Below are 17,342 nucleotides of genomic sequence, written 5' to 3'. Positions count from 1 at the left end.
TCAAAGGTGTTTCAGCTCCACGTGTAGTAACTTCAGGACTGGGGGTTCCATTACCCCACTCTCAGATGTCCCTGAACCGAGTCAGTATCCCCTAAATAACACCAGCGGCAGAACTGACGACACCCAATCTTGGTACCACCTCTCGGAGGATCTGAAAACTGGGTGTTCTGTACACCAAGTCCTCGAACTTTGTTCTTCCAAACTGGACCAGCTGGGCTTAAGGAACCACCACACTTCTCTCCTCAAGCAACAGGCGAAATTACCCCTCCAGAGAAAATAAAGTTGTCATCCCCAACAATGAAGATAATTGCAAATTTAGGCACACACCGCTGTTCAATAACCAATTTACAATCAACACCACGAACCTCATCCTATTAATGTTATCTAATAAACAGTCTCTTTTCTCCTCACTTCTTCACTGGTGGATTCTAACCAAGTACTCCACCCCTGTGCCACGCCCCCAGCCCCTCACTGTGGATCCTAGACAAGTGCTCTACCTCTGAGCCACGCCCCCAGCCCCTCACTGTGGACCCTAGACAAGTGTTCTACCTCTGGGCCACGCCCCCAGCCCCTCACTGTGGACTCTAGACAAGTGCTCTACCTCTGAGCCACGCCCCCAGCCCCTCACTGTGGATTCTAGACAAGTGCTCTACCTCTGAGCCACGCCCCCAGCCCCTCACTGTGGACTCTAGACAAGTGCTCTACCTCTGAGCCACGCCCCCAGCCCCTCACTGTGGACTCTAGACAAGTGCTCTACCTCTGAGCCACGCCCCCAGCCCCTCACTGTGGACTCTAGACAAGCTCCACCCCTGAGTTACTTCCCCAGCCCAGTGTTCACAGTGTTAATCTCTCTCATCTACCGCAATACAGTCGTTAACCGTGGCCCATCAATGACATAGCTCTTCAATTTCTTTCAGATAATGCACAACACACGAAGCCACTCCAAGCGCATCTTTGGGATGGTCCACAAACTGTCACCTCCAACTCCGATAAGGCACAAGACCCACGTCACTCAACTTTCCATAACATACGTGAGCCCTCCCCCCTCACCAACACCCCTCCACCCCCACGCCTTGGACAAGGCCACAGTTCCAGCGGTGGTCCTGGTGCTAATGCTCCTCCCAAGCATTTCCAGGCCCTTGGGCCCCCAGCCCCTCGCCCCCAGCGGCGGGCACCTGGTTGCGCAGCACGGCCAGCGCTTGGCACAGGTCTCGCAGGAAGAGCTGGTAGACGTGCGCCTGGACCAGCGCCTCCCTGCGCTCCTCCCACAAGCCGAGCAGTTTATGCCAGCCGACCTCCAGGTGTGGCAACCATTCGTCGAGAGCCAGGCCCGGGCCCAGCTCGGCGCCGCCTTCGGCTGCCAGCAGGGCCTCGCTGGCCGCCACGATGCGCGCGTAGTCCTCCTCGCGCTGATCCACCTCCTCCTTGAGCGCCGCGTGGCGCGCCAGCAGCGCGTCCGCCTCCTCCAGGCTGCCGGGCAGGGGTCCCTCGCCACCGCCGCCGCCCGCCGCCTCCTGGGCCCGCACCAGCCAGTCCAGGAAAGTGTCCAAGTCGCGCAGGAAACGCTGCAGGCGCCCGGCCGCCGCCACCGCCTGACCGCAAGCCTGGGCAGCTCCGGCCAGCGCGCCCCACTCGGTTCCCAGCTCCTGGGCTCCCTGGTGCAGCCGTGCCGCCTGCGCTGGGAAACGTTCGGCCAGCAGGGCCGCCTCCTCCTGCAGGGCCGCCTGGCGAGGCTCCAGCGCCTGCAAAGCGGCCTCCAGGCCACTCAGGCGCCACTGAAGGGCTCCGCCCGCCCGGGGAGCGCTCTCCACCGCCCGCCGCTTCTCGCGCACCTGAGCGCGCACCTCGGCCACCTCCAGAACGTGGTTCTCCACCAGCAGCACCGCGCTCACCTCCTCCTTGCGCTGCTCCACCAGCTCCACGATGCGGTTCCATCTGCCCCGCGGGGGTGGAAAGAGGGAACCACGTGAGGACGAGAGGGACCCCCTGTTGCGTGCAGGGAGCCCACCCAACCAAGATAAAAATCCAAGCGCTGGGCTAGAGAGAGGGCTCAGCGGTTAAAGGCACTTGCTTGCAAAGCCTGACGGCCTGGGTTTGAGTGACCAGTATTCAAGTAAAGCCGGATGCACAAAGTGGCCCATGCGTCTGGAGTTCGTTTACAGTTGCCAGAGGCCCATACATCATGCCCATTCACATTCTTGATTCATTTGACGAAGAAAGAGGGAGACACGGAGGTGGGGGAGAGAATGGGTGCTCCAGATCCTTCAGCCAGCTGCAAACAAACTCCAGACCATGCGCCACCTAATGCATCTGGCTAAAGCGGGACCTGGGGACTCGAACCTGGGTCCTTTGGCTTTGCAGGCAAGCGCCTTAACTGCTAAGCCATTTCTCCAGCCCTTCTGCATACTCACTTTGGCACGTCGTCATCTAGTACCACGCATGCCAATTGTGTCAAGGTCTTGCTGATTGATCAGGTTGGTCATTAACATTTCAGGGAATTTGCAATCACACAGCTTTCCATGGTGGTGTGAGTGTGGCAGGCAATGACAGGAAGACGTATGACATACCCATGAAGGCTTCCCAGCCCCCGGCCCCACCTACCTACTGTTGAGATGGTCTTGGCAGGAGCGCACCTCATCTGAGCTGGGGTGACCTCCTTCCACCAGCTCCTGGACGGTTTGGTTCACATCCAGGACGCGGCCCATCAGACTGTTCATCTCTTGGTCCAGGCTCTCAAACCTGCGGAAGAGGATGGATGGAGCCTTGGGGACCAGCCCACTGCTTAGCTTTGAAGCAGCAAGCCCTTCCAGGTTCTGGTCCGAGGAAGCTCGGACTATAGTGGCTGCTACAATGTTATAACCCTCAATACTCTGCCCCAGGCTCTCTGGGCTGTCTATCAACTGTACCATCTCACCCACCACCATGGCCCGGAGCGTGACCCTGAACCCATGGCCTCCGCATCTCGCGAGTTCAGTTTCCGCCTTTTCCCCGTTCGAATCTGTCTTCAACCTTACGGCCTCCTATATACGTGCTTGCTGCCCTCACACCCACCATCTCCCTTTAAAGTTGGTCGTGCCTGACCCCTGGGCCTTGTTTGGACACTGGCCACAGCCTCTTGGCCCCTGTTTCTTGCCCATGTGACTTTCTAATCTGGTCCCGACCTGCACCCTCCTGTTTGAGCTCCGCCTTTCTGAGTTCTCTGTCACCAGGAGGCGCTCCAACCTGCCCTCCACAGGGCATTCTGGGAGATCGTTTTCCAGTTTTTATTTTTTAATATTTTACTTATTTATTTGAGAGAAAGAGAGGTAGAAAGAGAGAGAGTGACCTTCAGCCACTGCAAACAAACCCCAGATGCATGCGCCACCACGTGCATCTGGCTTACATGAGTTCTGGGGATTCAAAACCGGGTCCTGGAGAAAGGGTGCTCCAAGGCCTCCAGCCACTGCAAATGAACTCAAAACCCATGCCCCATCTTGTGTACCTGGCTTTACTTGGGTACTGGGGAATTTAACCTGGGTCATTTGGCATATATGGGCATGTAGGGAATTGAATTCAGGCAGGCAAGCTTAACACTGATCCATATCCCCAACCCCCGGGGAGATCTTTTTAAAGCAGTGAATCGTGATGTGTGGCGCACATCTTTAATTCCAGCACTTGGGAGGATGAGGTACAAGGATAGCTTTAAATTCAAGGCCAGCCTGAGCTACAGAGTAAATTTCAGGTCAGGTATGGGTTGCTTTTTGCATTTGGCTTTACGTGGGTACTAACTAGGGAATTGAACCCCAGCCAGCAGGCTTTGCTCAGGCTGACCTGGAATTCACTATGAAGTCTCAGGATGGCCTCGAACTCTCAGCGATCCTCCTACCTCTGCCTCCTGAGTTCTGGGATTAAAGGTGTATGCCACCACACCAGGCGCAAACAAGCACTTTAAACCACTGATCCATCTCCCCAATCCTTGGTGGGTACTTTCATGTTGTGACTAGGAACCTCACAATACTGACATCAAATGTCTGTGGGAGCCCTCCCAACCCGTCCCCCGACTTCCCTGTAGCAGGCATTTGTTAGGTCTTTCACACCTATGAACCCATCTGTCTTTCACCACAAGCTAAATTCAACCTCATTTTACATATGGGCAAACTGAGGTCCAGAGACATTGGGCAGTTGCAGTCTGTCACAAACTGAGTAAGAACGAAGCAAGGGGTGGAGAGATGGCTTAGTGGTTAAGACACGTGCCTGAGAAGCCAAAGGACCTTGGTTTGATTCCCCAGGACCCATGTGAGCCAGATGCACAAGGTGGCGCATGTGTCTGGAATTCCTTTGCAGTAGCTGAAGGCCCTGGTGCACCCGTTCTTTCTCTCTCTTATCTACCTGTTTATGTCTCTCAAATAAATAAAAATAAAATAAAAGAGAGCTGTTTTGGGTTTGTTTTTTTTTTTAAGAGAACTGGAGAGATGGCCTAGCGGTTAAGGTGTTTGCCTGCAAAGCCAAAGGATCCCGGTTCAACTCCCCAGGACCCATGTAAGCCAGATGCACAAGGGGGCACATGCATCTGGAGTTCATCTTCAGTGGCTGGAGGCCCTGGTGCACCCATTCTCTCTCTCTCTTTCTTTCTATCTCAAATAAATAAACAAATAATGTATATTTTTTTCAAAAAAGAATCAAGCAGGGATTGGAATCTCTGATTCCAGCTGAGCAAGCATAAGAACTGTGAAACCCAAAGAACTGGGCCAGAGAAGTGTTTCAGCAGCTAAAGGCACTTGCTTGCAAAGCTTGCTGGCTGGGGTTCAATTCTTCAGTACCCACATAAAGCCAGATGCACGATGTGGTGCATGCATCTGGAGTTCATCTGCAGTGGCAGGGGGACCTGGCAAGACCATACTTTTATCTCCACCCCCCCTCTCTCAAAAAAAATAAAAACATTTTAAATTTATTTATTTGTTGGATATCGACTTTTATATACGTGTGTGTGTGTGTGTCTGAGAAAGAGAAAGAGAGAAAGAAAGGGAAAAAAGAAGAGAGAGAGAACGGGCGTGCCAGGGCCTCCAGCCGCTGCCAACGAACTCCAGTTGCACACCTCACCTTATGCATCTGGTTTTTGTGGGTCCTGGGGAATTGAACCTGGGTCCTTTTGGCCTTGCCGGCAAACGCCTTAACCACTAAGCCGTCTGTCCAGCCCGATAAAAAGATCTTTAAGATTTTTATTTATTTACTTATTAGAGATAGAGAGGGAGAGAGGCAGAGAGATAGAGAAGGAGCTCGCCAGGGGGTGGGGAGGACCTGAGGGGTGGAGTGGGGTGAGAGAGGGTGGAGGTGGGTGGGGGGTGGGATGGGGTGAAGGGTGGGGGTGGCGAGGACCTGCGGGCCGGGGCCGGGGCTCTCACCGGTGCTGCACCACCTCCACGTCGTCCAGCGAGTCGGGCACGCGCATGGCCAGCAGCCACTGCTCCTTCTCGCCGATCCACAGCTCGCAGGCGTGCACCTCTCCGAACATGCGGTACACGGCGAGCGCGTCCCGCAGCCACTGTCGACGCAGCGCGGCCACCTCGGTGACCTCGGCGAACAGCTGCTCGGCCTCCACCACGCGCACCTGCAGCGCCACCACCAGCGACCCGGCGGCTCCTCCTCCTCCTCCTCCGCCCAGCGTGGCCAGCTGTCTCCGCAGGCCGCCCACGGGTCCGCGGTGCGCCTCCACCTCCCCGGTGAGCGCGCGGTGCTGGCGCGCCAGGCGGCGGCTGGACGCTTCGTCGTGGCCGAAGTCGCCGGCGGCGGCCAGGCGGTAGGCGTCGCGCAGCCAGTCGAGCAGCCCGTCGAGGTCGGCCCCGAACTGGTGAAGCGCCCGGGCCTCCTGCAGCCGCCGCTCGCGCCGCGCCGCGGCCTCCTCCAGCCGTTGCCAGCGGCGCCGCGCGCTAGCCGCGCGCTCGGCCAGGCCGGCTACGTGCAGCGCCGCGTCCGCGCAGCCCCGGGCCCCGCCGGGACCTCCTGGGGCCGCCGCCGCCAGCTCCTCGCCGCGCCGCAGCGCCTGCTGCAGCAGCGCCCGGCGGCCGCCCAGCTCGCCCTGCAGGATCTTGTGCTGGGCCTGCAGCCTGGCCGTGCTCGCCAGGTCGTGCGCTCCACCCGCCGGGCCCGCAGCCGCCTCCAGCAACCGCTCCTTGTCCCGGGCCCAGCTCTCCGCCTCCTCCAGCTCCTGCAGCAGCGCCCACAGGCTCCGCGAAGCCTCGAGCTCCGCGCGACGCCGAGCCGCCTGCTCCCGCAGCTCCGACAGGCAGCCGTGCACGTGGTTCACGCGGTTGCACACCACCTGCGGGTCGCACGGTTGGTAGCCTTGGAGCAAAAGGGAAAGGAAACTGGGTTTGGGCGCCTGGCCTCGAAGAGGAGCGAGGGGCTGGAGAGACGGCTCGGGCCCGTTAAAGGCGCTTGTTGGCGAAGTCTGATGGCCCCGGGTTCGAATCCTCAGTTAGCCACGTAAGGCCGGATGCACAAAGTGGCTCATGCCATCTAGAGTCCGTTTGCAGTGGCAGGAGGCCCTGTTGTGCCCATACTTACTTTCTCCCTCTCCCTTTCTCTGCCTCTCATTAAAAATATAAAGGGCTGGAGAGATGGCTTAGTGGTTAAGCGCTTGCCTGTGAAGCCTAAGGACCCCGGTTCAAGGCTCGGTTCCCCAGGTTCCACGTTAGCCAGATGCACAAGGGGGCGCACGCGTCTGGAGTTCGTTTGCAGAGGCTGGAAGCCCTGGCGCGCCCATTCTCTCTCTCTCCCTCTATCTGTCTTTCTCTCTGTGTCTGTCGCTCTCAAATAAATAAATACATATATATATATATACATGTGATTTTTAAAAGAAATAATTACTTTTAAGATTTTTACTTATTTATTTGAGAGGGGAAGAGAAAGAGAGAGAAAGAGAGGGGCATCCAGCCGCTGCAAATGAACTCCAGACACGTGCATCTGGCTTATGTGGACCCTGGGGAATCAAACCTGGGTCCTTTGGCTTTGCAGGCAAGTGTCTTAACCGCTAAGCCATCTCTCCAGCCCAGATTTTTTTTTTAAGAGAAGCATGTGCAATATAATCTATTGACCTTATCTTGTGCCAGCCCATGCCTTCTCCCTATCCACGAAGGCTTGACTCACCAAACTCTCAGTCCCCCAAACTGCGCCCTGCAAGCCCCAGATTCCCCCAAGTTCTGTTTTATTTGTTTTTCTTTTTTTTTTTTTTCCTTTTATTTGCAAGGGGAGAGAACGGATGAATGATTGAGTGAGTGAATGACGGTGCACCAGGTCCTCCTGCCACTGCAAACACCCTCCAGATGCATGTGCCACTTTGTGCATCTGGCTTACGTGGGTCCTGTGGATCGAACCCCAGCCGTCAGGCTTTGGGGCCTTTGCTGGCAAGCACCTCAGCCGCTAAGCCATCTCTCCAGCCCCGTGTATTTTCTTTTTAAAATACTTGTTTATTTGAGAGAGAGAGAGAGATTGAGAATGGGCGCACTAGGGCCTCCTACCACTGTAAATGAACTCCAGAGGCAAACGCCACTGTGCGCATCTGGCTTGATGTAAGTAACGGGGAATCGAACCCAGGCTGTCAGGCTTTGCACGCAAGTGCCTGCAACCACTGAGCTATTTCTCCAGCCTCTCTGTGTCGGTTCTCAAGGGGACTCCCCTCGTCCCTCTGCTCCGGGGACTTGCCCTTGCCTCGTTTGGCACTCACCCTGACACTCTCCAGGTCCCGCTCCCCACACTCACCCTGCAGCTGGGAGAATCGCAGGGCTGCGGCGTTGAGGGCCTCCACGCGCTCGCTCTGGGCCGCGATGTCTCCCTCCAGAAGAGCGTGTTTCTGCAGCAGGTCCTCCGCTTCCACCAGGTGCTGTCCACATTCCCGGGACAGCAGCTGCGTCTGCAGGGGGGGGAGGGGTACAGTACTGAGCCTGTCTCGGGCCTGCTCACTATCAGGGTCCCCAACCCAGCCTCTGATTCATTCTTTTTTTTTTTTTGGTTTTTCGAGGTAAGGTCTCACTCCGGTCCAGGCTGACCTGGAATTCACTATTCAGTCTCAGGGTGGCCTCGAACTCACAGCGATCCTCCTACCTCTGCCTCCCGAGTGCTGGGATTAAAGGTGTGCGCCACCATGCCTGGCCTCTGCTCCATTCTTAACAGGGCTGTTTGGAATTCCAGTCTCTCGCTGTCTGTCATCCCAGGTCTCTGAATGTTCCCTCCATCTCATTGTTTCCATGTTTCTGCTTGTTCCCTCTCTCCCTTCATCTCTTTCCTCTTTGTGTTTCCATCTTTCCTATCTTCATTTCTCTATGCATCTCTGGTAAGTGTCTCTCTTTGTCCCAAATTGACTTCACCATGGAGCCATAGATATTTCTTTGGTTTGTTTGTTTCTGAGACAGGATCTTGATACATAAGCCAGACCTCAAACTCACTATGTAGCCTGGGCTACTCTCTCTCTCTCTCTCTCTTTAATTTTAATTTTTTTAATCTTTTCACAATTTTTTTATTAACATTTTCCATGATTATAAAGAATATCCCATGGTAATACCCTTCCCCCCGCCGCACTTTCCCCTTTGAAATTCCATTCTCCATCATATTACCTCCCCATCTCAATCATTGTACTTACATATATACAATCCCAACCTATTAAGTACCCTCCTCCCTTCCTTTATCTTCCCTTTATATCTCCTTTTTAACTTACTGGCCTCTGCTACTAAGTATTTTCCTTCTCACGCAGAAGCCCAATCATCTGTAGCTAGGATCCACATATGAGAAAGAACATGTGGCACTTGGCTTTCTGGGCCTCGGTTATCTCAGTATAATCCTTTCCAGATCCATCCATTTTTCTGCAAATTTCATAACTTCATTTTTCTTTACTGCTGAGTAGAACTCCATTGTATAAATGTGCCACATCTTCATTATCCATTCATCAGTTGAGGGCTCTCTTTCTTTTTTAATTTGATTTTATTTGGCTTTTTGAGGTAGGGTCTTGCTCTAGCCCAGGCTGACCTGGAATTCACTATGTAGTCTCAGGATAGCCTCGAACTTCTGACGATCCTCCTACCTCTGCCTCCCCCAGTGCTGAGATTAAAGATGTGTGCAACTATGCCCAGCTAGGTAATTTTTGAAATAGGGTCTCAATCTAGCCAGGGCTGATCTGGAACAAACACTGTACTTCCAGGCTGGCCTCAAACTCACGGCGATCCTCCTACTTTCTGAGTGCTGTGATTAAAGGTGGGTGCACCCACACCTAACTTCTTTCTCACTGTCTTTTTTATGTGTATGTCATATAATGTCCCTTGATCTCCCTGGTGAGCTTTCTCCTCCACCCTCCCCTCTCCTCCCCCTTCTTTCTCTCCCACCTCTCCCTCGGACCTCACGTAGCCCAGGCTGACCTGAACGCATTCTGTAGCTAAGGATGACCTTTCACTGTGGATCCTCCTGCTCCTACCTCCCCAGTGCTAGGATTACAGGCACACACAGACCACCATGCCTGCCTTATGTGGTGCTGGGGTCGGAACCGTGCGTGCCAGTCTACCAACAACTACTCGGCGAGCTGAGCAGCTGCCCTGCATTCTAGCCCTCCCTAGCTTCTCCTTGCCTTTTCAGTCTCTGTATCTTTTGTTTGTTTTTATTTTTTGAAGTAGGCTCTCACTCTAGCTCAGGCTGACCTGGAATCCACTATGTAGTCTCAGGCTGGCCTCGAACTCACGGTGATCCTCCTACCTCTGCCTCCCAAGTGCTGGGATTGAAGGCGTGCGCCATCATGTCCCGCTCTTCTGTATCGCTTTTCATCTTTGTCCTTGTCACCTCTGGAGCTCTGCTTCCCTCCCTCCTTCCCTGAGCCCTCCTGTGACAATCCCCCCCCCCCCACACACACACCCCTCCTCTGGTCCACACCTGCATTTCCTCCATCCAGTCCACCATGTAGACCATCTCCTGGAAGATCTTCTGCAGGGCCAGATTCTGCTCAAGCCGGGTCCTCCGGGCACCCACCAGCCCGGTGAGCAGAGCCCACTGGCGCAGGACACTGTCACGTTGAGCTGCCACTCTCCGGACATCGTAGTAGCCTTCAGCTGCCAGGGCCTGGGCCAGCTCCGCCACGCCCTGCACCCGCTCCTCATAGGCCGCAGTGTCTGCCTCGATCGCCTCGTGCTTCTTCATGGCGGCCTCCACCGCCGGAAGCTCGTACCCAAAGTTGTCCTGGGAGGGGCAGGACACAGACACTCACTGGGCTGCTTCAGCAGCCCACTCAGGACCTTGACCCTGGGAGCTAGAGGGATGGCTTAGCAATTAAGGCGTTTGCCTACAAAGCCAAAGGGCCCAGGTTCGATTCCCCAGGACCCACATTAGCCAGATGCACAAGGGGGCACAAGGGTCTGGAGTTCGTTTGCAGTGGCTGGGGGCCCTGGTGCGCCTATTCTCTCTCTCCCTCTCCCTCTTTCTCTGTCAAAACAAAATAAATAAATAATTTTTTAAAAAAAGAACCTTGACCCTGAGGCTGGATATGCTCAGTGGTTAAGGCGCTTGCCTGCAGAGCCTAACAACGTGGGCTCAGCTCTCCACTATCCACGTAAAGCCAGATGCACAAAGTAATGCATGCATCTGGAGTTCATTTGCAAACTGGCAAGAAACCCTGGTGTTCTCTATCTCTCTGTCTCTCTCCTCTCTCTGCTAGCAAATGAATAAATAAATAAATATTTTTCAAAAGAGCCTTCCAGAGACCATACAGGTCAGCCTGAGCTAGAGTGATACCCAACCTCGAAAAACCAAATAAATAAAATTAAAAAGAGGGCTGGAGAGATGGCTTAGCAGTTAAGCGCTTGCCTGTGAAGCCTAAGGACCCCGGTTCAAGGCTCGGTTCCCCAGGTCCCACGTTAGCCAGATGCACAAGGGGGCGCACGCGTCTGGAGTTCGTTTGCAGAGGCTGGAAGCCCTGGCGCGCCCATTCTCTCTCTCTCCCTCGATCTGTCTTTCTCTCTGTGTCTGTCGCTCTCAAATAAATAAAACTAAAAATTAAAAAGAGCCTTGACACTGGGTGTGATGGTGCACACCTTTAATGCCAGCACTCGGAGGTAGAGGAGGATTGTGTGAGTTTGAGGCCACCCTGAGACTACATAATGAATTCCAGGTCAATTTGAGCTACAATGACACCCTACCTCAAAACAACAACAACAACAACAACAAAAAAGCCTTGATCCTGAACAACCTTGGAAACTCTCCCCTCGTCTCCTTGGAGACCAGGTCCATGCACACCCCAGACCCTAGATGCCAGCACCGCCCTTTTCAGTTACCCTGGAAATCACGGCTACCTATAACCCTGTTCCCTTGGAGCCCACCCTCTTTGGCTACTCTAGAAATCACATCTTCCTGCTACCTTGGAGACTACTTCCTCCCACGGGCAATGACCCTGGCAATCAGGCCCACTTTCTACTCTCCTGGAAGACCAGTCCCAGTTAGCCTGGAGATCAGTCTGTTCCTCTAGACACCCTTCCCAGCTACTCTGGAGATGAGTCACACTCTCCTCTTCCTTCCATCTCTAACCCTCTACTTGTTACCCAGGACACAGAACCCATGTTCTGCCTTGTCCTAGAGGCAGGGACCAAGTTTGCCCTATTCTATTGCTTAGAAGACTAACCCTGTCCTCCCAAGTTACACTGGACAATGCATACACCCTCCTTCTCTCAGCCTAGTTGAATACACCCCCCCTTTGTGTGTGTGTGTGTGTGTGTGTGTTTTGTTTTGTTTTTGCAAGGTAGGGTCTCACTCTAGCTCAGACTGATCTGGTGATCCTCCTATCTCTGTCTCCCTAGTGCTGGGGTTAAAGGCATACGCCACCACGCCAGGCCCTTTCTTGTTTTGTTTTTGTGGTAGGGTCTCACCCTAGCCCAGGCTGACCTGGAATTCACCATGTAGTCTCAGGCTGACCTTGAACTCATGGTGTTCCTTCTACCTCTGCCTCCTGAGTGCTGGGATTAAAGGTGTGCTCCACCTTGCCCCCCTCTTTTTTTTTTTTTTTTTTTTTTTTTTTTTAGGTGTTTTAAGGTAGTTCTATCCCAAGCTAACCTGGAACTCTGTAGTCCCAGGCTGATCTCAAACTCACAGCAATCCTCCTACCTCTGGCTCCTGAGTGCTGGGATTAAAGGAGTGCACCAACATGCCAGGTTACCCCCCCCCCCCATTTCTGAAGAGACTAATTATTCCCTCTCTGATTTTCCTGGAGACAAGCTCCACATTTCTGTTACCTTGAAGATATCAGGCCTATTCCCCTCACCCACCAATGAGACAAATCATTTAAGATTTCCTTCCCCCCATCATGAGTCACCTAAAAGGAAGGCTAAACTTAACTCTTCCCTGTTGCTCAAGAGATCAGGTCTCCCTTTGTAATCCCAGGGCTATGAGCCCTACTCACTCTCCCTTCCCCGCCACCTCCTAGCCAAGCCCTACACCTAGTACCTGGGAAACCAGGCGCTGGTTCTCATTCAGCCAGCTCTCCCTCATGGCCACCTTGTGGTCAAATCTCTGAGCCAGAAGTTCCAGCTTCTCCTGCCGGATCAGCTCAGCTCGGAGGGCAGCCTCCCGTTCGTGTTCTGCCTTCTCCAGCTCTCCCCATGCCTGCAGGAAGAAGACAGGAGAAGGCGCTTAGATTCCAACAACCGCTCTCAGTTTAATGACCCTGGCTTTGCGGGTCTCAAGCGGCTCCTAGCATGTATGCAAATTAGGAAAAAGCATCACTTCCTCATGCTGCTATTACATGGAGATTGTCAGAATGAATGCCCAGTCCTTGTTATCTATAATGTGAATGAGCTGGAGAGATGGCTCAGTGATAAAAGGCACTTGCTTGTCAAGCATGATGGCCTAGCTTCGATTTCACAGTACCCATATAAAGTCAGATACGCAAAGTGGCACTGGCATCTGGAGTTGGTCTGCAGTGGCAAGAGGCACTGTTGTACCCATTCATTCTCTCTCTCTCTCTCTCTTTCTCTCTGTGCTTGCAAATAAAAAATATTTTGAGCTGGGGAGATAGCTCAGTGGTTAAAGGCACTGACTTGCAAAACCTGGTGGTCCAGGTTTGATTCACCAGTGTCCACGTAAAGCCAGATGCACAAAGTGGCAAGTGCGTGTGGAGTTCTTTTGCAGCAGCAAGAGGCCCTGGTGCACCCATTCTCATTCTCTCCCTACCTCTCTCTCTCTCTCATAATTAAATGAAAATAAAGACCTATCATGTGAATGACTTCCTTGAATAATATACAATCAATCTTGTTTCTTTCTCCCTTAGGTCCCCAACCTCACCTTGTCAATGTCCCAGATGCCACAGCCCTCCCGAGGCACGTAGAGGCGACGGTTGTAGGCCCGTAGTTTGCTCTGGATGCTGAAGAGCAGAACCTCCAGGTTCCCCTTCTCCTGAAACCTAAAGAGGCATGAGTTTGGGGCACCTGTCTCCACCCCCACACACACACACCACCCTCCTCTTGAGCTGAATCTCACTTGACCGGCTTCTCCAGGGTACAGTAGGCCGTGAAAGCCTGCAGCTGTTGCTGCACCCCGCTCAGAGAATTGGCAAACTTCTGGTTGCTGATCAGGCCCACGGTGCGGTGGATCCAGGCCAGGAGCTCAGCCGCCAGCTCCTCGTAGCGCTCTATGATCTTCCCCACCTCCAGCACCTGGTCCAGCACCTGACCCAGCAAAGGAAGGTGACATCAAGCTTTGTTCCATATGCCTATCTAACCTCCAGGTACAAGGGACAGGGTTGATTTTTTGTTTGATTGGTTTTTGTTTGGTTGGTTTTCTTTGCTCTGGCACACCGGGAGGGTGGAAAGTACCATGGCAGCATGGAGATTTAATCCCCCAGGCCCAGGAGAGGTTTCCCGGGCACCCACCCTCCCCGTTTCTTGGCTCCTTCCTACCTTCCCAATGCGCTTTCCCTCCACAGCCAGAGCCTTCATCTTGGAGAAATAGTGGTAGAAAGACACCACATACGTGATGATGGACTTCTCGTCCGGAGCCTCCATGTTCACATCTGGGCAGAAAAGGGAGTGTGTGATCTTTGTGTGTGTGTGTGTGTTTGTGTGTGTGTGTGTGTGTGTGTGTGTGTGTCCATGTGTGCGGCTGCGGGTGCATGTGTGGAAGTCAGAGGACAACCGCGGGTGTCAGTCCCTGTCCTGCATCTCGTTTGAGGCAGGGTCTCCTGCGCCACTCCATCCCATTCAGCAGACCAGCTGGCCTGCGAGTGGTCAAGCATTCTCCTGTCTCCGCCTCCGATCCCACGGTAGGTGTGCTGGGATTACACGTGTGCTACCGTGTCCAGCCTTGCATGGCTTCTGGGGACCTGAACTCAGGTACTCATGCTGGCGTGACACGTGCTTTATCCACTGAGCCATCTCCTCAGCCCTACTCCTCAGGTTTCTTTGTTTGTTTATTATTATTTATCTACTTGAGAGGGCGAGAGAGAATGAGGAAGATAGAGGGAGAGAGAATGGGCACACCAGGGCTTCTAGCCACTGCAAACAAACTCCAGATGCATGCTCCACCTTGTGCATCCATCTTTACGTGAGTTCTGAGAAACGGAACCTGGGTCTTTTGGCTTTGCCAGTAAGCACCTGAGTGGTAAAGACATCTTTCTAGGTCCTCCTCAGTCTTTTTAAAATTTATTTTATTTATTTACTTACTTATTGATTTATTTATGAGAGAGATAGAGAGAAAGAAACAGGCAGATAGGATAGGTGTGCCAGGGCCTTTAGCTACTATAACCGAACTCCAGACGCATGTGTCACCTTGTACATCTGGCTTATGTGGGTCCTGGGGAGTCAAACCTGGGTCCTTTGCCTTTGCAGGCAAACACCTTAACCGCTAAGTCATCTCCCCAGACCCCTCCTCAGTTTTTGTATCTGTCCAGTGGAGATCTACTTCACAAGATTAAATAGTGTCTGACACATGACCATGTATAGAAATTGTCTATGATAATAATGAATTAATATAATATATTATTATTTTTTGTTTTTTTGAGGTAGGGTTCCATTCTAGCCCAGGCTGACCTAGAACTTACTTTTTTAAAAATTTATTCATTTGTGGGCTGGAGAGATGGTTTAGTGGTTAAGTGCTTGCCTGTGAAGCCTAAGGACCCCGGTTCGAGGCTCGGTTCCCCAGGTCCCACGTTAGCCAGATGCACAAGGGGGTGCACGCGTCTGGAGTTCGTTTGCAGAGGCTGGAAGCCCTGGCGCGCCCATTCTCTCTCTCTCCCTCTATCTGTCTTTCTCTCTGTGTCTGACGCTCTCAAATAAATAAATAAATAAAAATTAAAAAAAAAATTATTCATTTGAGAGAGAGAGGGAGAGACAGAGAGGAAGAGGTTGAGAGAGAATGAGCATGCCAGGGTCTCCTGCCACTGCAAACAAACTCCAGATACATGTACCACCTTGTGCATCTGGCTTATGTGGGTCCTGGGGAATTGAACCTGGGTCCTTAGGCTTTTGCAGACAAGTGCCTTAACCACTAAGCCATTTCGCCAGCCCCCTGGGACTTACTTTGTAATCTCAGACTGGCCTCAATCTCGTGGCAATCCTCCTACCTCTGCCTCCCCTGTGGTGGTATTAAAGGCGTGCACCACCACACCCAGCTCTCTCTCTCGTGTTTTTATTTTTACCTTGCTGGGGGTTAAACATGTTAGGCAAGTGAACAACCATTGAGCTGTACCCATAGCGCTCATAATACCTTACCATTTCCCTCTCTGGAGATATCACGGGTACTTATGAAGTGGTGAGTCAGCCATTGCCTGGCCCGCATGAACACATCCATGCCTGCGCTCTTATCCTACAGAGTTCCCGTCATGCTCAGGAAATCCCCACTATGCACGTGAGGTTTGAAACCGAGCACTCTGGCTTCAGAGGAAGCAAGCCCTTGGATCTTAGCTCCACTCCTCACTTGCACTATGTGTGTAGGAAATGGACTTACCTTCTCTGAGCCTCAGTTTCCCTGTTATGTTAAGGATAATTCTGATTCCTGCCTCTGAGGAACACAGTAAATATTAGAAAGGCTAAAGCCATACTCTCTATTTCTCTCTCTGCGCCTCTCTCTCTCAAGTAAATTAATAAACAATTTTTAAAAAGAAGGACTAGCTAGGCATGGTGGCACATGCCTTTAATCCCAGCACTCGGGAGGCAGAGGTAGGAGGATCGCCATGAGTTCGAGGCCACCTCGAGACTCCTTAGTGAATTCCAGGTCAGCCTGGCTAGAGTGAGACCCTACCTCAAAAAAAAAAAAAAAAAAAAAAGAAGGACTAGAGCCAGGTATGACAGTGCATATCGGTAATCCCAGCTCTCGAGAGACAGAAGTGGGAGAAGCAGGCCAGCCTTGGCTACATGACAAGGTTAACTAGAGTTAATTAGGTTCTAGCTCAAAAGTAAATGGGCTGGGCATGGGGCCACACGCCTTTAATCCCAGCATTTGCAAGGCAGAGGTAGGAATATCACAGTGAGTTCAAGGCCAGCCTGAGACTACACAGTGAATTCCAGGTCAGCCTGGGATACAACGACACCCAATCTTCAAAAACCAAAAAGAAAACAAACAAACAAATAAATAGCATAACACTCCACAGGCTGAGGCAGGAGGACCATCGTGAATTCTAGGCCAGCCTGGGTTTCAGGTCAGCTTGAGTTTCAGGTCAGCCTGGGCTAGAGTGAAACCCTGACTGAAAAAACAACAGGGCTGGAGACATGGCTTAGCAGTTAAGGCGCTTGCCTGTGAAACCTAAGGACCTATGTTCAACTCCCCAGATCCCATATAAGCCAGATGCACAAGGTCCCACATGTGTACAAGGTGGCACACATGTCTGGAGTTTGACTGCAAGTGGCTGGAGGCCCTGGTGTGCCAATATTCTCTCTCTCTTTCCCTCTCTCCTCTCTCTCTCTCATAAAAAAAAAAAAACAAAACAAAAACCCTAACAGGGCTGGAGAGATGGCTTAGTGGTTAAGGTGCTTGCTGGCAAAACCAAAGGACCCAGGTTCGATTCCCCAGGACCCACATAAACTAGATGTACAAGGTGGCACATGTGTCTGGAGTTTGTTTACAGCAGCTAGAGGCCATAGTGTGCCCATTATCTCTCTCTCTCTCCCTCTCCCTGCTCTCTGCAAATAAATAAACATATTTTTTTAAAAAGCACACAGGGCTGGAGAGATGGCTTAGTGGTTAAGCGCTTGCCTGTGAAGCCTAAGGACCCCGGTTCAAGGCTTGATTCCCCAGGACCCACATTAGCCAGATGCACAAGGGGGCACATGCATCTGGAGTTCATTTGCAGTGGCTGGAGGCCTTGGCGTGCCCATTCCCTCTCTTTCTATCTGTCTCTCTTTCTCTCTCTG

General features: G+C 52.6%; 1 protein-coding gene across 1 annotated transcript in view; it reads right to left on the bottom strand.

Moving 5' to 3' along the window:
* Positions 1 to 17,342, bottom strand: part of Sptbn4 (spectrin beta, non-erythrocytic 4) — a 105,194-nt gene that overhangs the window by 53,958 nt on the left and 33,894 nt on the right. Inside the window, exons 8-16 of the mRNA XM_045134055.1 lie at positions 13,896 to 14,008; positions 13,477 to 13,664; positions 13,282 to 13,399; positions 12,445 to 12,603; positions 9,889 to 10,191; positions 7,738 to 7,888; positions 5,382 to 6,321; positions 2,602 to 2,739; positions 1,176 to 1,935 (exon numbers count right to left, since the gene is read on the bottom strand). Of these exons, the coding sequence (XP_044989990.1) occupies positions 1,176 to 1,935; positions 2,602 to 2,739; positions 5,382 to 6,321; positions 7,738 to 7,888; positions 9,889 to 10,191; positions 12,445 to 12,603; positions 13,282 to 13,399; positions 13,477 to 13,664; positions 13,896 to 14,008 (2,870 nt within the window). The remainder of the gene's footprint in view (positions 1 to 1,175; positions 1,936 to 2,601; positions 2,740 to 5,381; positions 6,322 to 7,737; positions 7,889 to 9,888; positions 10,192 to 12,444; positions 12,604 to 13,281; positions 13,400 to 13,476; positions 13,665 to 13,895; positions 14,009 to 17,342) is intronic.

The sequence above is a fragment of the Jaculus jaculus genome, chromosome 14 (assembly GCF_020740685.1).
Source record: "Jaculus jaculus isolate mJacJac1 chromosome 14, mJacJac1.mat.Y.cur, whole genome shotgun sequence".
Taxonomy (NCBI): Eukaryota; Metazoa; Chordata; class Mammalia; order Rodentia; family Dipodidae; genus Jaculus; species Jaculus jaculus.
Note: the sequence above shows the minus strand (reverse complement) of the source record. Positions and strands in the feature narration are given on the sequence as shown.